This window comes from Pan paniscus, chromosome 2 (genome assembly GCF_029289425.2).
Source record: "Pan paniscus chromosome 2, NHGRI_mPanPan1-v2.0_pri, whole genome shotgun sequence".
Classification (NCBI taxonomy): Eukaryota; Metazoa; Chordata; class Mammalia; order Primates; family Hominidae; genus Pan; species Pan paniscus.
The window spans coordinates 129,419,993-129,446,901 of record NC_085926.1 but is presented as its reverse complement, the minus strand read 5'-3'; the positions used below and the strand labels follow the sequence as shown (position 1 = coordinate 129,446,901).

Here is a 26,909-nt window from a genome sequence, read left to right as displayed (position 1 = left end):
AATCATCAAATTTATGTGTTTGACAGCAAGAACACTGTGTTGTCATGGGAATCACTCATTTCAAACAGCACCACTTTTGGTCTCTGTGAAGTCAATCAAAAGACATATTTGTTGAATAATTTCATTGTTTGGATGTTTCTAATTGCAGAAGAGAATCTCTTACCATTTTTGAAATCAGCTAGAAGCCTTCCTGGATATAGTTTGTGTTGAATAAAGTTGTTTCTGTGCTGTCAAATTTCATATTGATTTTTCATTTTCTTTTCATAAAGGCACTCCTCTTTATGCTGCTCACTTTCGTCCAGGACAGTATGTGGATGTCACAGCCAAAACGTAGGTCCTCATAGCGAGTTCTCTTTTCCTTTTGTTTTCATCTATTAAAAGAGAACAGAATAAGTGAAAGAAGTACAGTCTTTCAAGTCAGTGAATAAAGGATAAATATATTTCTCATTCTGAATTCAAATCTTTCATGTTACCTACACTGGTTTTTAAATTGTGCCAAATTAATTGTATGTAAAGGGTTCACATCAGGTTATAGCTTTTATTTTTATTTGTTTTTTTTTATTATACTTTAAGTTCTAGGGTACATGTGCACAACGTGCAGGTTTGATACATAGGTAGACGTGTGCCATGTTGGTTTGCTGCACCCATCAACTCGTCATTTATATTAGGTATTTCTCTTAATGCTATCCCTCCCCCAGCCCCTCACCGCTGACAGGGCCTGGTGTGTGATGTTCCCCGCCCTGTGTCCAAGTGTTCTCATTGTTCAATTCCCACCTATGAGTGAGAACATGCGGTGTTTGGTTTTCTGTCCTTGCGATAGTTTGCTCAGAATGATGGTTTCCAGCTTCCATGTCCCTGCAAAGGACATGAACTCATCTTTTTTATGGCTGCATAGTATTCCATGGTGTATATGTGCTACATTTTGTTAATCCAGTCTATCATTGATGGACATTCGGGTTGGTTCCAAGTCTTTGCTATTGTGAATAGTGCCACAATAAACATATGTGTGCATGTGTCTTTATAGTAGCATGATTTATAATCCTTTGGGTATATACCCAGTAATGGGATGGCTGGGTCAAATGGTATTTCTAGTTGTAGATCCTTGAGGAATCGCCACACTGTCTTCCATAATGGTTGAACTAATTTACACTCCCACCAACAGTGTAAAAGTGTTTGTATTTCTCCACATCCTCTCCAGCATCTGTTGTTTCCTTTTTAATGATTGCCATTCTAACTGGCATGAGATGGTATCTCATTGTGGTTTTGATTTGCATTTCTTTGATGACCAGTGATGAGCATTTTTTCATGTGTCTGTTGGCTGCGTAGATGTCTTCTTTTGAGAAGTGTCTGTTCATATCCTTCGCCCACTTTTTGATGGGGTTGGTTTTTTTCTTGTAAATTTGTTTGAGTTCTTTGTAGATTCTGGATATTAGCCCTGTGTCAGATGGGTAGATTACAAAAATTTTCTGCCATTCTGTAGGTTGCGTATTCACTCTGATGGTAGTTTTGTTTTGTTTTGTTTTGTTTTGTTTTTGCCGTGCAGAAGCTCTTTAGTTTAATGAGATCCCATTTGTCAATTTTGGCTTTTGTTGCCATTGCTTTTGGTGTTTCAGTCATGAAGTCCTTGCCCATGCCTATGTCCTGAATAGTATTGCCTAGGTTTTCTTCTAGGGTTTTTATGGTTTTAGGTCTAACATTTAAGTCTTTAATCCATCTTGAATTAATTTTTGTATAAGGTGTAAGAAAGGGATCCAGTTTCATCTTTCTACATATGGCTAGCCAGTTTTCCCAGCACCATTTATTAAATAGGGAATCCTTTCCCCATTTCTTGTTGTTGTCAGGTTTGTCAAAGATCAGATGTTTGTTTCTTCAACATAAATGATAATTTCATTTCTTTTGATGCCTCAGTTTTCTGCTGTTTGTTGCATGATAATTCTGCAGGGATTATTCTGACTAGGAACCCTCTGAAAAATATGCCATTGTTTACAGATGCTCTGGGATAGGTTTGTAATCACAGAGATTGAGCCAGAGCACCTTTTATCAAAAGAAACTGGGGGAGTGCTAGTATCACTTTCCTTCACACGGTTAAGATGCATTCTTCCTAGTTTCAAATATAGGTCATTGCAAAAGCTGCTGGCTGCTTTAATAACCTTCATTTCGCTATTTAGAAATGAAATGTGGGGTAGATTGGTAATGAGTCTTCTTTTTAAAGAGATTGTAAACCTGTCCCCCCTTTTTTTTTTCCTGCTTCCTGATTATCGTGAAGTTGTTCCTAGTTACAAGAACCCCTGAAATCACTGGTTCCTTGGTAACTCTGTTTTGCATTCCTTTGGCAGAACTCAAAATATTGGAGCTTAAAAGCTTTGATTTGGTTAGTTGGGGAAATATGTGTGTTGTAAATCAGATTATTTTACTTGTTAATTTTTGAATTATTGCATATAAAATGCCACATAGTAATTTTGTTAATTTACACACAGTTAATGTTGTGTGAATTCCATTATGTATTTTATACAATATGGGATATTCTACGAAACCACGCAAAGTCAGAGGCCTTTGTTAACATTTGCCTTGTGGCTGGACTTGTGACTAACTTGGATTAGAGTCTAGCTTTTCAAATGCCTATCTTCAGTGAATGCTTTCATCTCATATGCTTCTGTTTGGTTTCCTTGGCTTCTTTAAAGTGATTTTTAAAACTTTAGCTGCCTTCTTGTAAGCATAAAGTAAAAGAGGAAAACTTTTGTTTTTTGGTTTTTTGTAAGATCATTTTCATAGAAAACAAGATTATGTAAAGCCATGCACCAGCTTCAGGATTAAATAGCTGGTAAGAGTTGGGGGAACAACCAGCCCTGGAATTTAAAGTAGTGACAGTCAACTCTGGAGAAGTGAGGACCTCCATTTGAGAAGATCACCACTGTTATATGGGCTACAATACAATATTCTGTTTAACTTTTACTGTATTAACAGTGGGGCAGGGTTTTCCTCGCATGTGTGTGTGCATATCTTCATGAGGTATTTATTACTTACGTGAGAATGAATTGGACTTTATTTGACCTTTTGCTAAATGTTACCAATAACTATAGCTCTTGTAGCTGACATGTTATTATTGCTGTAAGGTGCTTTTAATTTTAAATACTTGTAAATTTATAGGATTCGTTGTCCTTCTCATCTGGAACTGTTTTGAATTTCCTCTGAGTGCAGCATTGTATTCCCAGCTGCATACAGCCCTAGTTGCCACTGCCTCTTCTCTCTGCCACTGACTTCCCACGTCTGTACATGTACACATACATGTGCATACATTTGTTTAACTTTTTTTTTCTTTTTTAAACTCCTCTCTCTACTTTCCTTAATGCATTTTGGAACTTTTCGGCTCTATCTTCTGGATATTAATCCTGTTAGAAGGGTGAACACTAGGGGAACAATATGTGCAGTGCCATGGTTAAGGGAGTGATGAAAGGACATGGATTTATAGGCTGGAGCAGTGGGTCTCATGCTTCAGTAGGCTTTATAATCTCCTGGAGGTTTAGTTGAGCACAAATTGATGGACCCCACCCACGGAACTTCTGATTCTGTAGGTCTGGGGTTAATACCTGAGAATTTGCATTTCTGCCAAGTTTCCAGGTGATATAGATGCTGCTGGTCTGGAAACACACATTGAGAACCACTGGGCTGGAAAATAGAAGCTCATCAGTTAAACCACTTTTCCTTCTCACTCCTCTACCTAGCACAGAATTCAGAATGCCTTTCTTTCCTTAACTCTGCTTGAATTATAACATACAAACATCTGTTTAAAAGCAAGCAAGTTTAATGTAATTAACATTGCCAGTAAAAGTGGGTATTTATTACATTTTAGTTAGCATAAAACTGAAAACTAGTCTGTTTAGTAATTGGCTTCATTATCTTTTCATTAGAAAAGAGAAAAATCTCAATCCCTAATTTCTTAATTTTTCTCATGCTGTAATGTATTTTAATTATCAATCTTCACTTATATTTTTAGTACTAGATTTCAATGTTTCAATGTTATACCTTCAACTTTAATTGCTGAGTTAAATGTACTTTAGAAATAACTAAGAAAATTTTTTATAGGAACAAACACTTTCTGCATATCAAGAAAATAGTGTTAGAAGTATCTGTCTACCTCAGGAATGAAATTGTCTGCAGACAGTTTTTTAAAAAGTGGCCAGTAACCAACAGTAACAGCTTCTTGAAGATATACTTACAATTTTAAAGTGTTCCTTTTAAAATAAAATTTTGTTAGGAAACTTGCTTACATGAAAGATACATTGTGTTTACCTATACTGATGTTGGTTATAATTCTCTAGATAAATAGGTAAATTTACCAGTGTCACGTTAGGGTGTGAGGTGAATATATAATTTACCAGAATTCATTTTAATTTTTACTTGTAATATCAGCAATAGTTTTTCATCAAAAGGATGATAGAAGACAAATTTTATTTAGATTGTATGGGGAAGATTTTTACATCTAATAAATAAAACTGCCTAGCAGAACATTTTTACATAGTTTTATTATACTATCAATAGATAATGAAGCCCAATCTTTGAAATATGGCAGTTTATGTAATTCATTCCAAATAAAATCTTTAAACTAGCATGTATCATGATGTCTTTTCTCCCTGCCCCTACCCTGGGTACATTTTTAAGGTTTATGTTCTTGCTGTGTAGTAGCAATTATATTCCATTGTAACTTTGAATAGATGATGGTTTAGAGTCTAACATTTTCCCATTCTTTCAGTCTCGATTTTGAAGAGGGAACAGCTATAATGTATAAATAGTGAGTAAGCTGAGGTATGACTGTTAATTCTATCCTCAGCATAGGATGTTTAGCCCATTTTTTTTCTGTTGAATTCTGGTGGTGCTTATTATAACTTGTAAAAAAAAAAAAAAGAGAGAAGAATGAAACAAAGAACAAATAAAAAGAAAACTAAAGATGCTTTCTGCTGTGGTTAGGGAGCAGTGTTAGGTATCTGCCTGAAAGGACTTGAAGGACAGAGATGGTAGTGATGCATTCGTAATAGCATGGAGAGACACTTCCTGCTAGGTGTCTTGTTGAACTTTGAATTCATGACAGTGCATACCTGAAGTAATTTTCCTTCTGGTTATCTGTAATTTATTTATTTACTTAAAATTTGAAGTCAGAAGACTTCAGGTACTTAAAATATTTTTTTTCTTTCTGAAAGAAGGATAATTTAAAAATCTTGTCTACAAGTCTGGGCTGATTAAAACAACTCATATTTTCAGGAATAATCTTACTACTTTACAGTTGTCGGTGTCCTTTAAATTCTCATTACCCTTTGGTCTCAAAACAGAAAAATAACTAGTTGACAACGTTATCATTAGTAATAAAATTTTTTTTTTTTTTTTGAGACGGAGTCTTGCTCTGTTGCCCAGGCTGGAGTGCAGTGGCACGATCTCGGCTCACTGCAAGCTCTGCCTCCCAGGTTCACGCCATTCTCCTGCCTCAGCCTCCCGAGTAGCTGGACTACAGGCAACTGCCACCACGCCCAACTAATTTTTTGTATTTTTAGTAGAGATGAGTTTCACCATTTTAGCCAGGATGGTCTCGATCTCCTGACCTCGTGATCCGCCTGCCTCAGCCTCCCAAAGTGCTGGGATTACAGGCGTGAGCCACCATGCCTGGCCAGTAATAAAAATTAAGGGGAGTGGGGTGGAGGAGATTAGGTATTGGAGCACCTTGGCACATTTATTGAGATTCAGTTAGTTTGGATCCCTTCATTCAAATACCAAAATGTGTAAAGAAGTATTGTTGCCTACCAAAGTCAAAGATGTTTAAACTGTCAACATGGGTTCTTAAAAGAGTAAAGACTTTGTGGGCTGTATACCTAGCCCAGTACACTGTTGAGTGAAGAGTGTCTACATACTGTCAGAAACTCTGCCCACAAGCTCATTGTTCTAACTGGTAGATGTTTGTTGTAAACTCCGGAAGGAGAAAGCAAGGTATGTGCTGCCTTCAGGATACAGTTGCTGTGCTGTCCTGTACATTTTCAGTTTTATTTCATTTTTAACAAGTAACTTTATGTACTGGTTATTCAAAGCAGTACGTTTTTAACGTATTAGTGAAACAATTTTCAAGATGAGTGATTAAACTATAGAGAGATAATCTTTGTAAAAATTAATCCCTCTTAAATCAGTCAAAATGAATGATTGGAGAGCGGTGTGTTGGGGTTATATTTAGTTGTTGGGTAAAAATTTTATTAGTGGTCATCTATAGTTGCCTCCTTATTTACAAAGCAGCATGTTTTTACTCAAGCTCAGCAAAATTAAGGCCTAATAAGAGGCAATGTAAGGTGGTGGCTAAAACCATGGGCCTTTCAGTAGCTCTGTGACCTAGATAACTTTCTTAATCTCTTTGCTGCTTCATTTTTAACATAAGAATAATTGTAAATGTACTTCATAGCCATATTACAAAGATTGAATGACAGTGCATAGAAAGCTCTTAGCTCAAGGCCTGGCACATAATAAATGCTCAGGAGTATTAGCTACTATCACTATTATTGATGTTGCTGCTTTGTAATTAGTTTCAATTTTAAAAAGATCCATGTTTTCCTGAATAGAAAATATCTTTCGAAATGAATAGAAAACGTGACATTATTAGGAATTCAATTCTGGTGTTTTCCAATACATTAAGTTTTGCCTTTATATTTTATGTAACAAAGTAGTAGCTTTACAAAACACTCTAGGTAATTTTAAGATCACATACTATCTATTGTATCTGGAATTTGCAGAGTAATGAGGATGCCCTTGAAATGGCTTCATACCTCTCCGATTTGCTGGAATATTTTAATATTTTTCTTCTAATCTGTTTCTTGAGAGGCACTATGACCTGGGTTGAAAGCGTGGCTGGATGTTTCCATTTCCAGCGATTTGATTTTGGGCAAGTGGCTTAACTTGTGGGGATTTCGATTTCGTTATCTTTAACCTGAGGGTCTGAGGCTAAATGGTTTCTAAGGTTTCTTTCAATTCTAAAAATCTGTTTCCAAAAAATAATTCCTCAGTTTTCCAAGTGGCATAACTCACCCTTATCTATACTAAAGAAATAATACATGACAGTAGATTCATAGCTCATGGCAATATGGCTTTCTAATCTATTGAAGAACATCATGTGGCTGAAGACCTTCAGAAAATTTGTGTCCTTTCATGATATTGTAGAATTGTTTATTTGTGTTTTCTTTTTTGAGAAGAACAGAGTGTGCCCAGGACAGCAAATGTGGTGTTCTGGGTTTATTTAGTGCAGTTGGGAAATTGAAGGAATCACTGCACAGTTGACTCTTTGTACTATTAAATGAGCTAGATTTGATGTCAGAAAAGCCGTAAGCAGTGCACTCCTCGCACTCTTGTTGATAAAAATGTTCCCAGTTATTGATGGGAAGTTTATGGTTTTTAGACAGAAATCATATACCTGCATTTCAGGTCATGCTGTCACAAATTCGTCCTAAAGAGTTAACAGCTATACTGATATTCCATGCCACCTTCTAACTCTATGTGAATGGAACACCAAGCAACTGGAAAATTCCACCATGACTGACTTGTGGGCTCAGCACCTGTTCATCACTGATCAAGTAGGTTTAGACAGCAACACTGAATTGGGTAGAAATTGACTGCCGCACTTTACAGGGATCTTCAGTAGAGATGCTATGTGGAAATGCAAGTAAGTAGGAAACATCTGAGTGAGTTTGCTGAAATGAGGAGAAGCTATAGTAAAAGATTAAAATGTTTGTGCCATATTAGTTCATCATGAGTTAAAAGCTAATCTTGAGGGAGATTGTCAGCTAGCTAATAAACCTTTTATATACATGTAATATGTTTTGGCAAAAATTAATTCTTTTTTGTTTATTAGAATTTTTTGTTTGTTTTAAAACTAAGAACATTTGGATAGTTTGAATCTAAAGCATAGTAAAGTGATTATTATATCCTACCAGAATTTCTTTTGATGTTGATTTAGACATTTTGCTTTTATATTCAGTAATACTTTATCACAGTTAAAAGATTTTATCTTAATTCTTTTTTTTGAGATGGAGTCTCGCTCTGTCGCCCAGGCTGGAGTGCAGCGGCGCGATCTCGGCTCACTGCAAACTCTGCCTCCTGGGTTCATGCCATTCTCCTGCCTCAGCCTCCCAAGTAGCTGGGACTACAGGTGCCTGCCACCACGCCCGGCTATTTTTTTGTATTTTTAGTAGAGACGGGGTTTCACCGTGTTATCCAGGATGGTCTGGATCTCCTGACCTCGTGATCCACCCGCCTCAGCCTCCCAAAGTACTGGGATTACAGGTCGTGAGCCACCATGCCTGGCCCGATTTCATCTTAATTCTAATCTGTTTTATAGGTTCATTTCAGCTCAGTGTTGATTTTAGCTAGAAACCCAGGTGAATCTCCATTTTCCTGTGAATCTCCATTTTACCATAACAGAGAAGCTGCTTTTTAAACCAGTAATTTCTTCACCTTCCCACCCCCACTTCTATTTATTAAATTTTAAAAATGTAGCCTGATTTGGGTTATTCTTAAAGAAGTCAAGTGTCCTTTCTCCATTTGGTACACAGTTACTGGTTTTTTGAGTGATATATGTACAAGTCACTTAAACTTCTTACAGCATAAAGAGAGAAAGTGAAAACTTAATTTGGAGGGCATACTCGTAGACCTTGCCTGACTGTGCTCATGTCCAGGCAGGGGGGACAGTGTATGCAAGAATAATTTGGAGTTCCTGCCAGCTCTAACCAGCTTCATCAGTGGCTGGATAAATTGCAGGACTCTAAACATTTCCCTGAAGAAAAAAAGAAAACTTAATTTGGAAATGGTTCTAATTGAAAAACCTCTACTTAGAGTATGGATTTTGATTTTTAAAAATTAAAAATCAAATATTTTGGGCTGGGCATAGTGGCTCACACCTGTAATCCCAGCACTTTAGGAGGCTAGAGTGGACAGATGACTTGAGGCCAGGAGTTTGAGACCGGCCTGACCAACATAGCGAAACTTCATCTTTACTAAAAAGACAAAAAATTAGCCGTGGTTGCAGGTGCTACTTGGGAGGCTGAGGCCTGAGAATTGCTTGAACCTGGGAGGTGGGGCTTGCAGTAAGCCAAGATCACACTGCTATACTCCAGCCTGGTAAACAGAGCGAGAGTCTGTCTCAAAAAAAAAAAAAAAAATCGAATATTTCACAGGTGATGCAACTTGATATTGAATACTTGGTTGTTTTTTCATGACAATAGTGGGAAGATAGACAATGTAGTATGAAGGGTGTTTGAGGCAGAAGGAACAAAATGAACAAAGGCATGGAAGAGTGGCTTATTTAGGGACTCATGGAGTAATCTGCTATGACTAAGATTTTTCAGTGTTTGGAAGTCAGGTTGGATCCAGTTATAAAAAACCTTATATATTCTAAGCTAAAAATATTACTAGGGAACCATCTAAGTTTGTTTGCTTGTTTTTTTTTAAAGCAGAGTACAAATTTATGTGATTAGATTACCACCTTGGGAATTCTGCCCTGTGGTAGGATAACTTGAAGGAAGGTATTCTGTGAAGGATAACTTGAAGGAAGAGAGATGTTTGGTTTGTTTCTTAAACACTGCAAGTGAATGGCTGAGGTACTTCCAATTGGATATGGTTGGTACATCTGTAGAATGGGATCATGGCAAAATTCTTGCCAGAGTGCAAGATTATGGAACTCCAGCTTATTACTAATAACTTCAGGGGTCTAAAAACTTTTTCTCAAAGAATGGGAAGTAAATATCTTAGGTTTGCAGACATTATGTTCTCTCTTGCCCATGAGAGAACTAACTTATTCTGACATTACAGCTCTAAATTGGAGATAGGCAATATGTAAATTAGTGTGCATGACTCTATCCCAATAAAACTTTATTTACAAAAACATACGGCCAGCACAGGCCAGTTTGCCAACCCCTCTTTTAAACCTTAGTGAGAAGAGAATCAGAGGCAGCAAGAGGAAAGAGATTTCTCAAAGAACATTAGGGAAGCAGGAAAATAGGGAGGAAATGATGACAATGGAAAGGAGCGGGACGTTAAGGGGTAGAGGAAAACCCTGTGGAGAGATTCTATTTTAAAAGATCCTATAGAAATCTAAACACCGATGTTAAGAAATTACTAAATTTTTTAGGTTGTGATAATGGTATTGTGGTTTTGTTCTTCAAAAGTATTCTTATCTTTTAGAGATCTCTACTGAAATATTTGTGAATGAAATGATAGGGTATCTGGAGTTTGCCTCACAATAATCTATTGGAGTTGTCAGAGGAGAGGAACAGATGAAAAAAATAAATAGGACTTGAGTCGATTATTGTTCAACACTGGATGATGGATACATAGGGATTTATTGAGTTAATCTCTCTGCTCCTGAATATTCCTTAAAACTTCCATAATAAAAAACTGTTTTAGTAAAAGACTTGGATTTGGGATTTGGGGATTAACCTCAGAGTGAATTCCAAAGAGTAATTGGAGAGGAAGATGGATTGCAGAGAGTGGATGGTTGATGAGAGAAGGAGAAGCAGTTTGTGTTCCAGTGAAAGAGGAGGAGGGATATGAAGGGAAAAGAAGGTAGGAGAATCCAGTGGCTTCTCAAGGGAGATACTCAGGGGATGGGAATTTTAGAGGAAGTTCTCAGAGGACACAGAATGGATGGGTTTAAAAGCAGGTATATGGTCATTCTTCACCTTATGGACATTTCGTTTTATCCCCATAGACAAGTATATCCAGAATCATGCAATGAAAGGCAGTTTCTCACAAAGTAAAGAAATACATAATGGATTTATATTAAAACCTGTGTGTCTCTTGGTAGGCATTTGTCACAGTATAGCAAGGGAATACAATTCTCATAGTAAGAATCTCTAGAGATTTATAGAATTCAGCGGGAAACATTAAATTGTGCATTCCCTTCTGCAGGATTATTAGCCATACCTTTAAGCTTCTCCCCTTTTCTTCAAACCATCTTTTCAAACTAAAAGGCATGCCCATTATACAATAATTGGAAACTGTAGGACAGAAGAAAGGAGACTTAATCCCCTGTCTTCCCAGGACACAGCTATAGCCAGTAACAAATTTTACTCTGCTTCTCTAGACTGGACACTACAGCTAAATAATACACAGTTTCTACCCTTCGTGCACTGAAAGTGTACTGAGGGGAAATGGACTGAGAAGCAAGGACAATAATGTTTCCTAGATTAAATGATACATCTGAATTTCTATATTTTAGTATAGATACTCTAAATAAAATACATCTTTTATGTCTTCTTAATTTTCAAATATATCTAACTAAAATTGGGATCTCTATGTTCTTTCCACTTTAAGCTTTCCTTTATTTGATTTTTTTTCTGCTGTCATTAATTAAAAACTAAGCAGAAAATGGGTAAGGGATATAAAATATAAAGTATGTTGTATGTTATTTTTAGTAAAATGAAGATTTTATTTTATATGACCTGTGGAAACCTTTTACTTGAAATGTGTCTGGCTATACTAAGTATAGATTAGTTCATTTCTTGCTTTTGTTTTATTTTTGTTCTCAAGTTGAGTGACAACTGTGAGTAGTATAAATACCTGTACCTCCCATGGATCAACAGGTACACTCTGTTCTCCCTAATCTGAATTCAGCCAATAATTTGTCCTGTTATTTGTGTTTTGTTCTTTTGTTTAAAGGTTACTGAAGAGGTTCTCATTGTACAGAGTATAACTACATGATGTATTCTAGAGCTAGATTGAAAAGCAATCTGTAATTAGCCAACAGATAATTAGCACTTTCAGGATACCACTTTTATCTTATAATTATTTACTCTTAAAATGAGCTAAGTTATCTTCTGTAGTTCACCTGGCATGTGTTCTATTGGTGCATGCACTCATGCTCTCTTTTTAAGTAAGAGATCATCAGTTTTAAGAACACAGAAGTACCAGTAAACTTTCTACCAAGAATGGCCAGTGTAACATGTTCATTTAGATTAGTGTTGCCAGTCTCTCTGTCTCCTTTTCTCTTTGAAGTGTTGTTTGCCAAATGATATGGTAAGTTCAAATTACTCTTTAGGTATTTCCTTTTCATTTTTAAATTGCCAAGCACTGTACTTTCCAATTAGGTTCTAAAATTCAATGTTAAGTGGAAACATTTGTTAAATTTCTAAAGCATAAAATATTTGATTATTCTCTTCTTAGATGTTAGTTTACATAATTAATAGTGGGTTTTTATTTAATATGTGTTATGTTTTAGCTCTTTGATCAGGTATGCACATTATCTTGAGTTTTCACGTCCAAAAAATTATATACACACTGTTCACGGGCTTAATGTGAAGAATGTGATGTAAGCTACGTTTAAATTATTCTTATAAAAGTGACTTTTGACCTATGATTTGATAGTATTCAGCTGTTAAGTCGTACATGTAATGTATCATTTTTGTTTTTAAGTTTGAGGTCTCACCATGTTGGCCAGGCTGGCCTCCCCTGACCTCAAGCAGCCCTCCCACCTCAACTTCCCAAAGTGCTGGGATTACAGGCATGTGCCACCAGACCCAGCCTTATCCTTATTTTTAGAGTGGATTTTTGATGTATTGAAAACAAACTGTATTATTCACATAGGCTTTCTTCAATCCATTGCTAATTGTTTGCTGAATGCATAGCAAAGTCCTTGTGGAAATAAGTTTGTTTTTATAATCTTTTTCTTTTTGTCCTCTTTGTAAATGGCCTGAACAGTACACTATATAATAATAGCTGACATTGGTGGGGTTAGGGAACACTCTGTTAAAAATATGTTGATGTATTATCTAGTAAAAGGTGAGAAAAATCTTCATTTTAAGAGTAAAAATATGTCACATGCCTGGCATGGTGGCTCACACCTGTAATCCCAACACTTTGGGAGGCCCAGGTGGGAGGATCACTCAAGGCTAGAAGTTCGAGACCAGCCTAAGCAACAAAGCAAGATCCCTCTCTCTACCAAAAAAATTAAAAATTAGCTGAGTGTGATGGCATGCACCTGTAGTCTGTAGTCCTAGCTACTCATGAGGTTGAGACAGGAGGATTGCTTGAGCCCAGGAGTTTAAGACTGCAGTGAGTTATCACTGTACCACTGCACTCCAGCGTGGTTGGCAGAGTAAGACCCTGTCTCTTTAAAAAAAAAAAAAAAAAAAAAATTAAAAAGTCTAGTACGGTCTGAGAATTTTTTCCAGTCTTTTTATTGTGTCATTTATACTGATATAATCAAAGACAAATTTTATTTCTAATTGACACATTGCAGTTGTATTTATGGGGTACAAGTTGATGTTTTAATATGTGTGTATATTGTATAATGATCAAATTAGGGTAGTTACGGTACCTGTTACTTCATGCATTTATCATTTTTTTGTGGCGAGAGCATTCAAAACCATTCCTAGCTATTTTGTAATATATAATAATTTACTGTTAACCATAGATACCTTAGTGTACCATAGAACACCAGAACTTATTCCTTCTACCTACCTATTAACCAACCTCTCCCCATCCTCCTCATTCCCATCCCCATCCTCTCCCCAGTCTCTGGGTAATCACTGTTGCACTCTCTACTTCTATGATAGCAACATTTTTTAGATTCCACATGTAAGTGAGATCATACATTATTTGTCTTTCTGTGTCTGGTATATTTCACTTAACATAATGTCCTCCAGTTTCATTAATGTTGTTGCAAATGGCAGGATTTTATTTTTTATGACAGAATCGTATTCCATGTGTATATGTGCCACATTTCCTTTATTCATTTGTCTGTTATTGGACACTTAGGTTGATTCTGTATCTTGGCTATTGTGAATGGTGCTCGATAAATATAAGATATCTCTTCAACGTGTTGATTTCATGTCCTTTGGATATCTACCCCATAGTGGGATTGCTGGATCATATGGTCGTCATATTTTTAATGTTTTGAGGGATGCTTCCATACTGTTTTCCATAGTGGCTATACTAATTTATATCCCCACTAACAGTGTATGTGTTCTCTTATCCACGTTCTCACCAACGCTTGTTTTCTTTTGTCTTTTTGACAGTAGCCATTCTAACTGGAATGAGATGGTATCTCATTGTGGTTTTGATTTGCATTTCCCTGATAATTAGTGGTTTTGAACATTTTTCATATACTTGGCCATTTCTTTGTCTCTTTTTGAGAAATGTGTTAAGATATTTTGCTCATTTTTTAATTGGATTACTTGGGGGTTTTTTTTAGTTGTTTGAGTTCCTTTGCAGTTATTTTAGGTGTTTTTGCAGTTCTTTTAGTATATATTTTAGATATCTCTTGTCAGATGTAGTTTGCAGATGTTTTCTCCCATTCTGTAGGTTGTCTCTTTGCTTTGTTTCTTCTGCTGTGCAAGAAGCTTTTGAGTTTGATGTAATGTGTCTTTTCTTTTGTTGCCTGTGCTTTTGAGGTCTCATTTAAAAATACTTGCCCAGCCCAGTATTATGAAGCATTTCCCCTATATTTTCTTCTAGTAGTTTCATACTTTTTTTTTTCATTAAGTCTTTAATCCATTTTGAATTGATTTTTGCATATGGTGAGAGAGAGGGGTCTAACCTCATTACATGTGGGTATTCAAGTTTTCCAGCACCATTTATAGAAGAGACTGTGTTTCCCCAGTGTGTGGTATTGCCACCTTTGTCAAAAATCAATTGCCCGTGATGTGTGAATTTCTTTCTGGGCTCTCTGTTCTGTTCCATTGTTCTGTGTGTCTGTTTTTATGCCAGTAGCATGCTGTTTTGGCTCCTATAGCTTTGTGTAGTATGTTTTGAAGTCAAGTAGTATGATGTCTCCAGCTTTTTTATTCTTACTCAGGATTGCTTTGGCTATTCAGTGTCTTTTGTGGTTCCGTATGAATTCTAGGATTATTTTTTCTATTTCTGTGAAGAGTGTCATTGGTATTTTGATAGAGGTTGCATTAAATCTGTAGACCACTTTGTATAGTATGGCCGTTTTAGCAGCTCTTCCAGTTCATGAACAGCAGATAGCTTTCCATTTACCCACATCCTCTGCAGTTTCTTTCATCAATGTTTTATCATTTTCAGTGTAGAAATCTTTCACTTCCATTATTAAGTTTATTCCTGGGTATTTATTTTTTCGTAGCTATTGGAAATGGAATTGTTTTCTTGATTTTTTTTTCAGATAGTTCACTATTAGTATTTAGAAACACTACCAATTTTTATATGTTAATTTTATATCCTGCAACTTTACTGAATTTATTCTAACACTTTTTTGGTGGAGTCTAGGATTTCCTATATATAATATATCATCTGCAAATGGGACAACTTCTTCCTTTACAATTTGGATACCTTTTATTTCTTTCTCTTGCCTAATTGCTCTAAGACTTCTAGCACTGTGTTGAATGGAAGTGGTGGAAGTGGGCATACTTGTCTTGTTCCTGATCTTAGGGGAATAGCTGAAAGCATAACATCAGTATGTTTGTCATATATGGCCTTTGTTGTTTCAAGCTGCATACTTTCTATACCTAATTTAGTGAGCATTTCAGAAACAAACTTTAATAATTCTTTAGCTTTAGTGTTGTTTGCTTTCTACCTGGATCATGGGGTTAACAGAATTTGAAAATAGAGTGATTTCATTTTAAAAGGAGATTTTAGATTAGTAAGAAATTGTTACTCTCTGATTTTATTTCTCCATTTGTTTCTTCTCAACCCTGAGATGAAGATCCTTCTGATATCTTCTAAGATAAAAGTTGTTCAGCATTTAGAGCATTATTTTTTTCTATTTAGTCCTCTATTGTACTAGTACCTATTGCTGCCTAACACATTATCCTAAAACTTAATAGCTTAAAATAACAAACATTTATTACCTCAGTTTCTGTGCTCAGAAATCCCATTGTAACTTACCTGGATGCCTCTGACTTGGGGTCTCTCCCAAAGCTGCAGTCAAGCATCAGCCAGGGCTGTAGTCATGTCAAGGTTCTAATTGGGGAGAATCTGCCTCCATACCTACTAATAGTCCATTGGCAGACCTCAGGTCCTTCGTTAATAGCTGGAGACATCCTTGCAGCATGTCTCTCCATAGGACAGTTTACACTAGCTGTGGAAGTTGGCTTCCTTCAGAGCCTGGCAAGCAAGAGAGTACCAAGATGGAAGCTACAGTCTCTTTGTAACCAAATCTCAGAAGTGACATCTCATCACTCTTGCCATATTTTATTTATTAGAAGCAAGGGACTAGGTTCACCCAGACTCAAGGGGAGGGAATTAAGCAGGAGCATGAGTACCAGGAGGTGGTGATCTTTGGGTTCCATCTTAATGGCTGCTTGCCATATCTGCTATAAGTACTTTGAAACTTCTAGAGCTTTTCCATTTTTACTGTGTCATCTTCACAGAATTAGGATGATAAAACTCCTGTTCAGATAAAATTCCCTGTGCTTAGCTTGCTGGTGTCTCACAATCTTGAATTAATCATTTTATATAGAATTAGACTCCAGGAAGGGGTGCAGACCAAGACAGAGATAAAGGAATGTTTATTTGCAGTTTTACTTGTATAGCCTTTTCTAGTTATTTAAATAAGAAGCTTTGTTAAAACTCTAACAAGAATGTGTACAGTTGGTACTAGAAAGTGTACAATTGGGAATGGTCTATGCTCTTTTCATTATGTAAATTCTAACGTTTGTTTTGTTCAGTATTGGTAAAGGTTTTCAAGGTGTCATGAAAAGATGGGGATTTAAAGGCCAGCCTGCTACGCATGGTCAAACGAAAACCCACAGGAGACCTGGAGCTGTTGCAACTGGTGTGAGTATAACTAGTGAAGCTCTTTTTAATGCTAAATATTCAACTTCTGCACATGTAGTCCTCAGTCCGTCCTTGATATGAAGTCACATAATTTTAGTCTGACACAAGGAGGCTCCATGTACTTGTCACCCTTTTATGGATCCTTGCCCCTCACTCATTTCCCAGAGCCAGATTAGAATTAGTTATATTCCACAAGGTTAGCTGAGCATCTGTAGTTTGGCTGTGTATACCCTGAGTCTAAATTTAAAATATACTTTGTGCAAATGTTGAATTCAGTTTGTCTTTTGAATTAGTATCAGTTAACAATTCTGAAATAATTTTCTGTGAATTGTAGGATTGAGTAGATAAGTAAATGTATTGATAATGGAGCTAGGTTTCTCACTGTTGGAAAAGGGCATTAAAGTATGAAAATGGGAAAATTAAAATGAACCCTATAGTGTTGAATTCAAACTATAAGTATGCATATACTGTTTGGTGGGGGAGGGGAATGCATGCATGCACACAAGGAAAAAATGTAGCACACAGAGAAACAGAGGGGTGTGTGTGTGTGTGTGTGTCTTAGTTCTGTCTACTGGAACATTGTAGTCATATATAACGGAATATATTTGTAGAATGAATAAGAGTGATACTTAGTCTGTAACACTCAGAATTGTCTTTTAAGCCTGTTGGTTACATATTAAACATATCTAATGCCATGATGAGGTACTTCCACTGAGAGTTTCACCTGTTAATGTGAGAGCAGCTGATGGAAAAGTGTTTATATTGTGAGAATTCATGTGTTATAAGAAGCTGTTCCATTTTAGTCATAATTCAGATTTGCTTCTTTAGATGTAGAACTATTACCCGTTATCAGAGCCAAAATCAGTGACTGTTAGATTTATGTAAATCAGAGAAAACCAGGGCTAGACAAACTAGTATTCTGATAACTAACTCTGTCCTTGAATAATTTTGGTCAAGGAAAGTAACATCTAAAGCAAGGAGCAGTAGGACCATTCCAGCACCAGTGGTATGGATGAAGTCCATTAAGTCAGTTAATACAGAAGATGAGTTCAAAACAGGCCTGGCAGTCCATTTTTTTTCTTTGAATGATGGTGTCGGTGTGTCTGTATGCCCTTGTCCTTTTTTAATTCTTAGCCAGTATTAGGTCCGTTGTTACTGAGTTTTTCTCCTAAATCTGCTTCTTAGTCTGTATTTATTTTATCAGTCTAGTCTCATTAGAAAGGAAATCCTCTAGGAGTAAATATGCCTAAATCCATATTTAGTTCCTTACTGGGACCTAGCAGAATAGGGGAAAAATAAAACATTTTAATAATTTATATTTTTAGTTTGCATTGTGGTTTGATCAGTGCTGTTTAAAATTGATAGTACTTAAAAGTGTTAACTTTAGTTTTCTCATTTAGGATATTGGCAGAGTCTGGCCTGGAACTAAAATGCCTGGAAAAACGGGAAACATATACAGGACAGAATATGGACTGAAAGTAAGTGTTACAAGTGGTTCTTTTTAGGAACAGCTAAATTGTCTAAATGCAAAGGCAGCAGAATATGTATTTAATCTGTGTCTGTACCATTGTTCTAAGAGGCTTTAAAATTATTGAGGAAAAGAGGATACATGAATTGTGTGTGTGTGTGTGTACACTCTAGTTGTAGTAATGTTGGTAGTAATGATAGTGTATATTTCAAGCCATGAAAAGTGCAGTCATTAAAGAGACAAAATTAGTAGTCCACTCTTGGACCTGGAAGATTTTTACAAGATATTGTTGCATGAAAAAAGTAAGATTCAGAGCATTCAGTATAATACTCTTTATTGAGTAAAAGATTGAACAAAAGCTCTCTACGTGTGTATGTTGCTGTGCCATCATATAATCACAGAATAGTGGAAGGGTATATACCAGGTTCTTGGATTATATATCAAATTGTGTGTGTGTGTGCGTGTAAGTGTAAGGAGGAGAGTGGGAGACAATCAAAATAGGAGGAAACAATAGCACTACAAAAGGATTATGATATACATCCGTTTTTATAAAAAATGTCTGTGTATATTTAAAAGAGAAGTTGAATTCAATCTCTACCAATGAGAAATGTACCTAAGTAAAACTGAGTTATACTATAATGGATGCTGTATAATTATATATCTGTTAAACAACTAATGTTTATATTTGTTTGCATGTATGTTTTAAAGTGTAGGAAGTACAAAGAAGAAAATAAGCCACCAATAAGAACAATACCCAAAGACAATCACTGGAAACATTTTGGTGCATATCCTCCCAGTCTCTATTCTGGATACCTTTTATATATAAATTTTGACCAGGAGAAGTTTTCAAATTTTATATAATTAAACCTAAGATTTTTTTACCCCTTCTATTACATTTATACTTATCAGAGACCATCTATTTGCTGTATTTTCTTCGTGTGTGTGATTTCAATTTCTGCAATATTTAATACTTATTCATTATTAGATAGGAGCCATGGGTCAAACTTGATTCCTTCTCCAAATATTTTATTTTCTCAGTACCATTTTTTGACCAATCATTCTCTCCCATTTATGTACGTTTTTTCTCCACAGGAAGATCTTTTGAGGACCATCTACTCAGCCCACTTACTTTAGAAATTAGAATCAGTGAGGTTGTGGCTTCTCCAGCCTCTAGTTACAGCAAGCTAGTATTAACTAAAAATAAAATAAAATTGAATTTCCACTTGTTATTGTTAATGGTGCCAACAGAGTCCTTTGAAATATCCAAATAGTCTTGATCATTCAGTCACATCTCTATTTAAAATGAGAGTTTTCTACTACTTCCATAAGATATATTTGCTATGGTCTTCTATTACAAGTCATCCATAGGGCTTGAAGTTTTTCAGTTCTTATTCAACATTCTGAAGTACTGGTAAGATTATTACTTTACAAGCAACTTACATCCTCAGCTTTTAGTAACATTGTTGTAATACAAGTATATCCTAAAATTTTTGGTTTTATTTCATGCTTTAGGTGTGGAGAATAAACACAAAGCACAACATAATCTATGTAAATGGCTCTGTACCTGGACATAAAAATTGCTTAGTAAAGGTAAGTATAAGTGTCTTCTTTTTTTTCCTTTTTTTTTTTTTGTTTCTTACTCGCAAGCTAACAAATTACTATCTTTATTTTCTATTGTTTATATATGTGGATATTTGCCATAAAGTCTCCTTTTTCTCATATATGTGGCTTATAAATAAATGGCTGTTTTTCCACATGTTCTCTCCTGAATCTTTCTGCTTTTTAGTAGCACCTGAGTGAAAAAAATGCACAAGATAACCTGTATTCTATTTCTTTCAAACCAAGAACCTGTAAAAAGGGTAAGGCTGTGTATTAGTCCATCCTAATAGAATGGATGGACTCCTATAAAGAAATACCTAAGATTGGGTAATTTATAAATAAAAGAGGTTTAATTGGCTCGTGGTTCCACAGGCTGTTCAGGAAGCATGGCTAGGGAGGCCTCAGGAAACTTACAATCATGGCAAAAGGGGAAGGAGAGATGGACATGTCTTACATGGCTGGAGCAGGAGGAAGAGAGGGAAGGGGGAGGTGCTACACATTTTTAAACAACAAGATCTTGTGAGAACTCACTATCACGAGAACAGCAAGGGGGAAGTCTGTCCCCATGATCCAATCACTTCCCACCAGGCCCCTCTTCTAACATTGGGGATTACAATTTGACATGAGATTTGGGCGGGGACAAAAATCCAAACCGTATCAGGCCAGTAAGCAGAAAGATCTTCAGGAATATTAGAAGGATATTTGGAAAACTATTGCCAAAATACCAGTATATCTCTGTCCTTCCAAAAGGAACATGTTAGCTTTTTAAAGTGCCCCATCTACAAATGAATGGATAAAGAAGATGTGGTGGGGGTGTGTGTGTGTGTGTGCACGTATGGCTGAAGAATATTCTAGAGAATGCACACACACGCTAGAATAATCTTCAGCCATAAACAGAATGAATTGCTATTGTTTGTGGTGACATGGATAAACCTGGAGGACATTATGTTAAGTGTAATAAGCTAGGCACAGAAAGACACATATTGCATGATCTCACTTTTATGTAGAATCTAAAAGTTGATTTCATAGAAATAGAGAACAGAATGGTTTTACCAGAGGCTGGAGGAAGATAGTGGGGAGGAGAGCTGGCGGAGGTGGTCTACAAGCACAGAGTTAGTTAGGAAGAATACATTCCGGTATTCTGTTACATAGTAGGGTGACTGACTATAGCTAATAGTAATGTATATTTCAATATAGGTAGAAGAGAGGATTTTGAATGTTACCACCATAAAAGAAATGATACATGTTTAAAGTAATGGATATGCTAGTTATCCTGATTTTATCATTATACAATGTATATTTATTGAGACATCACACCATACCCCATATGTATGTACAATTATGTGTCAATTATAAGTAAACCCTGCCCCCACCCCCCCAAAAAAAAATGCTTTTTGGCTTTTAAAAGAGTTACTTTGACAAACCAGAAATACATGAGGTAAAAATTGGAATCATCAAAAGTGGTTAAAGGTAGACATTTGAGGGGGAGCTTTTTTATTATTACTAGCACCATGCTCTGATTATATCTTTTAAGTGTTTTTCTTAAAAAAAAGAAAAAAGTAAAAAATTTGTACCAATAGCTCAGATACATTTTAATAAAAACTCTTTAAGTTCTCAGAGACTTACTTCCATAAAATAGAAAATAAATATTCTGCCTGGGGTTTATTCCAACCTAATACAAATTTTCTTACCTCTGAGTTTTGAATCTTCCATGCTGAAAATAAGTTTGTATTAGAAGTTATGTCAGCTGTTCTCCAGAGTATACTCTTCATTGATTTTCCAATGATAGCAGCAAAGACATAGTGAAACTTAATCCTCTGATTTTTTAAACTCAGTGTTTCCTTATATATTTTTTTCATTTCTAGGTTCCATTACTAGCATAGGGAATAATTTTTTGAAATCTTGCAAGGAATAAGAATTTTGCTTTTTAAAATTACCTTTCTGAGACACTTCACTTACTGACTGGGTTATTCTCATTTTTGTTAAAGAAAAAAATGCATTTAAGCCAGGCCTGGTGGCTTGCATTTGTAATTCCAGCTACTCAGGAGGCTGAAGTGGGAGGATAGGATCACGTGGCCTCAGGAGTTGGAGGCTGCAGTGAGCTGTGATCACACTATTGCCTTCTAGCCTGGGCAACAGAGTGGGACCTTGCTTAAAAAAACAAAAAAAAAAAAAAAAGAGAGAGAAAAAAAGAAAAATGTATTTGATGAATTTTTGTAAGTTTTGTTTTTTCCTTAAGTTTGCAGGTTTTTAAGTTTAAGTAGGTTTCTAGTCCCCAAGTAAGGCAGTCATACTTACAATGACAGATAGTTGAAGCCAGAGTATTGTCATTGTACTTCCCATAGTATTTTGTCTTCATAATTCATGTGAAGACGTATCTTCATATCCCTAGCCCCACATTTCAGATCACAGGTTATAAATAGCACAACCTGATAAAGGAGAAGGATTATTTTTTATAATAAAAGTATACTGGACACCAGATTAATTTTTAAATGTCAAATCCTCCTTTTCTGCCTATTTTTCTACATACATGATTCTAGGCTGGTTTTCTAGCTGAACCTTACCATTAATTGCTGTGACTTCTCAAGTACTACTACAACATCTTCTCAAGTACTTCTACAATATCCCTGTTACCAGCAGAGATGAATGGTCAATTATCTTGAAAAACTATAGTACATACAATGACATTCTGATGTAGTTGTATAAATAGTTGATAACCAGTAACATTTATTACTCAGATTTATCGCCTACTTCAGTAAAAGATTACTTCCAAAAACTCTATTTACTCTCAATCGATAATAGTTTGCCATCACTGAAGATACTCAGAAGATACACCAAAGAGTTCTGAAACGGGAGTCTAAATACATTTTGAGAAACTGGCATCAGAACAATGTCTAGTCCCTTTTGAACTATTAACACACTAGTGAATATATTTCCAGCAAGTATATTTGTATAATAACGTCCTTTAAAAAAATCTTTGAAATATGGTGCTTAAATAACTTTCTTTTGTAACCTTAAAGTATCTGCCCAGGCATTAATTAAGGTATGAATTTGGGGAACATTTTATAGGTTTGTGTTTTAAATGGTAAAACTTGCTATGTCCTTTCACTCCATTATTTACGTTCTTCCAATGACTCCGTAGCAGGTAAATTAGTCCTTCCTTGCCTATGGGTTTTGAGCCACTTCCTAGTGGGCAGCCAACTTTGTTAACATCCACTCACTTCTTGGGAGCTTTTGTTTCCTCAGAGTACAGGGTTACCAATAACTTTTTTTTAAGATTCCAAAGTTAGTAAAGATAGTCTTAGAGATGACCAACCTATTTAATTGGCATTAGCTTTTTGTTTTGCTGTTTGGATTCACTAAATGTATTAATGAAGACTAAAGAACTATTGTTTACAGCATAATAAGTATAAATGTATGTTCTAAAATACGGTTCATTCGTGTTCATTCCTATGTCCTATATATCATTTATTTTCAGATTTGCCTGGCTTTTGTCTGTCCTTCCCCCACATTTTCTTAAAAGATTTAGACTGGTTTGCTGATAGACATAAAAAGAATGAGGTAGATAATTGAGGGAGTCTTGGTGCAGGCAGGGAAATAATAAACCTGAGGTAAGATTAAATACACAAAAATACATATGGGCTGCAGACCTTTGGCCCTCAACTTTTGCACCACTAAGACAAAAATGGTTGAGATGTCATTTACGTTTCAGATCCATGAATTATAATACTTAGATTTTACAAACAGTGATTCCGTCATCTAAAATATTTCTCAGGTATAATAGTTCTATAAAAGTGTGAAAGCAACTGAGAATTATCTCTTTGGGTCATTGATGACTAAATTTTTATTTCTCAAATTAGCACAGAAAGTTTTGTTGTGATTGGTTTTATTGGTTTTTTTGCTTGGGTTTTATTTTCAATCCTAAATACTGAGCAAGTTTAAATTGGTAAGAATATGACTTTTTCCCTTCTTAAAGTTCAACCTAAGATTAATGGATTGGGGGGACAAAACTAAACAAGTTTACTTTCTTCTGGGTAATTTACTGATAATTTCTTGAAACAATTTTAATAAGAGGGATTAAAGTAGATCTGTTTTTCTGTACTAAGCTGTTCCTAGCAGCTGTGTACTTTATTTCAACCAAATTATTCATTTCTTATTGCTAAAGTAATTATGCCTCATTTTACTCTGTGTATATAATTACATGTAATTTTTTAAAAAACTTTACTTATGAATGAAGGCTGTAGAATGAGTCAGAAGTTCTGAAGAATCCAATAATGTTTTCCAAAAATAAAACTCAACATTTTAGATCACATCAGTACCTATATTAAAATTGTTCAGTCTGTGAATTCACAGATATAATTAGAATTTTTGAGAATATATAGAGTTAACAGAGCTCTTATAAAGACCCATAGGTCTGTTATTGTTTTTGCTAAATATTATTCTGTCTTTAACTTATCAATAAGAATGTATGCTCTGACATACATTGTGCTGCATTTATTGTATATGAAGATAGGATTGGTTCTTGTTGCTCACACCTATAAGCAGAAAAATGCACTAAGGCCATGGGAGTATTCAGTGCTAAATCAAGAATGATATAAAATAGTCTCAACTTAAAGGCCCTTACCCAAATTTGAAAATGCTGAAGAATTAACTTTAAATTTTCCGTCAATACAGGACTTTTTTTTTTTTGACCATGTGACATAGAAATACAATCTTGTTTGTTTTATTTGTTGGAGAAATGACTCTTTTGGTAGGGGAAGAAAAATGTAAGCTGATTTCCTTAATAAGAGGTGATATTTTTGATTATGTGCTCTTAGAGTTAAGACTAACAAAAATGCTAGTTTGTCAGGTCATTATATTTGAAAATGAATCCATATAAATGAAATTCAAGTAGTAATTTTAGAATGTGATTTCATCCTGTGGGGCAATCCTAGAGATTCTTACAAGTTAAGATACAAAGTAACAATTGGTGATTTTATCCTTATAGCTTCTTGAGTTTCTGTTACTGGATTAGTCAAATTTTTTAGAATTAAAGGAAAGCATTGACTGAGTTCTTTTTACTCTATTTATGTAACAGTTGTGTTATTCACATTAGAAAATGTAGTAGCAAGTATTTCTTTGATTATGAATAATAGCTGAAAAGTCTACCTTTAAAGAACTTAATTGGTATCACTAAGATTTTTGCCTTCTCTCAGGTCAGAGATTCTAAACTGCCTGCATATAAGGATCTCGGTAAAAATCTACCATTCCCTACATATTTTCCTGATGGAGATGAAGAGGAACTGCCAGAAGATTTGTATGATGAAAACGTGTGTCAGCCCGGTGCGCCTTCTATTACATTTGCCTAACATCTTTGGACGTGGCAGAACCTTACATATTCTGTGAGCTTCGATGAGCCAGAGTGATATCATAACCACCAGAAATCATACTCTCCTTTCTTAGTCACAACAAAATCACACATGTCATCTTTGTCAAGGGCATAAATATATCATTCACACCTCCATTAAATTTTGTTAGAAAAATTACATTAAATATATGAGTTAAGTAGATTGGATTTGCTGAAATTGGTGTTGGGCATATTAGCAAAATATTCTTAATTTGTGGACTCGATTCTTTTTTACTACATATTTCCCAAGTTATCTTGTCTGTAAATTTAACTTTTATTAAAGTTTTGTCAATCTTTGTGAAGTAGTGGTTGTGGAACAGTAGAAAACCATATGGGGACTATAGTGCAACCTATTTGGGTAAAGAAACCATTTGCTAAAATGGAGAAAGTAAAGAGATTTTTATTTAAATTACAGAAACATGTTAAAGGCCGGACAAAGGAAAGACAATAAAATCATAAATTATCGGTCCTGTTTACATTTTTGTTGGGAGAGGTGATTACTTTTTAGTTTTATCACTCAATTATAAGATCAGTGTGTTTTGGTTTTGTTTTGTTTTGTTTTGTTTAGGCAGGGTTTTGCTGTGTTGCCCAGGCTGGAGTGCAGTGCAGTGGTGCGATCTTGGCTCACTGCAGCCACGACCTTCTGAGCTCAAGTGATCCTTCCACCTCAGCCTCCCAAGTATCTGGGACTATAGGTGCCCACCACCATGCCTGGCTAATATTTGTATTTTTTTGTAAAAATAGAATCCCACTATGTTGCCCAGGGTGGTCTTGAACTTCTGAGTTCAAGCTTTTTACCTTCCATGGCCTCCCAAAGTGTCAGGATTACAGGCGTGAGCCACTGCACCCAGTCTACCTTTCAAAAAGAATTTATAATGATCTAAGATTGTATGTTCAGCAAACTTTTATTAATCATGTATTAATCAAAATGCTAATGGTTTGTGGGTTTCTTTTTAATTGTATGAAATTAACATGTATTTACTAATGGCTAGTCATGACAAATAAGCTTAACCATGTGTATAAGCAGACCTCAGTTTAAATACTTGATTTCCCCTGAACCAGATTCTTAATTCACATCACCCAATACGTTTGTTAGTCATAGTGTTAGATTTCCATGTGCTATACTGTCCTGGTTATATCACGTTTTTCGCTTCAAATCCAAAGGTAGCCACGTTTTTTTAAAGTTTTTATTTATACTTTATCTTATTCCATTAAAAATATATGGCAATTGATAGGAAATCCACTCAATAAAATAGAAAAATAAGAGAAAAATATTTAGGATAATATAAATTAGAATAGGTGGTATTTTGAGGGAGGGAATAGTGTCAATGTCATATAGATGAGCAGGCTATGCTGTGCAGAGTTGTTATATTCAGATAGTTTGGTTTTGAGCTTCCTGGGTGCTAAAGTAAAACATAACATTATTTTTTACGTACTGTTCATTATTCATGAGTTTGATTAGTGATAATAATAGAGTGTCATAGTCTTTAACTGGAGTAGATTACATTTAAAACCACCACACCATATTTGGTTAAAAAAAATATCAAACTAGAAATTTGTTAACTTGTTAAAAGTTATCTCTAGTAATCATCATATACAAGGGTAAAATGCTAGAAGAATTCTTTTCAGGGATCAAACAAGGATACCCTCTATAACTTCTATTCAACAGTATTCTTGGGTGTCCTAGCCAGTGCAGTAAGACAA

The 26,909-nt window shown here is 35.4% G+C and overlaps 1 protein-coding gene and 1 non-coding gene across 6 annotated transcripts in view; both read left to right on the top strand.

Annotated features, from left to right (window-relative positions):
• MRPL3 (mitochondrial ribosomal protein L3) overlaps positions 1–25,670 on the top strand; it is a 64,897-nt gene extending 39,227 nt beyond the window's left edge. For all 5 annotated transcript variants that reach the window (XM_034957402.3, XM_003829457.4, XM_003829458.5 and 2 more), the window contains 5 exons: positions 270–330; positions 16,644–16,752; positions 18,153–18,230; positions 19,733–19,810; positions 25,015–25,670. In XM_034957402.3, coding sequence (XP_034813293.2) covers positions 270–330; positions 16,644–16,752; positions 18,153–18,230; positions 19,733–19,810; positions 25,015–25,167 — 479 coding nt within the window. In that variant the 3' untranslated portion in view covers positions 25,168–25,670. The remainder of the gene's footprint in view (positions 1–269; positions 331–16,643; positions 16,753–18,152; positions 18,231–19,732; positions 19,811–25,014) is intronic.
• Positions 8,656–8,792, top strand: LOC112439462 (small nucleolar RNA SNORA58). The gene has a single exon (XR_003027739.2). It is a non-coding gene; the product is annotated as a small nucleolar RNA SNORA58 (small nucleolar RNA).
• Positions 25,671–26,909: the final 1,239 nt, after the last annotated feature.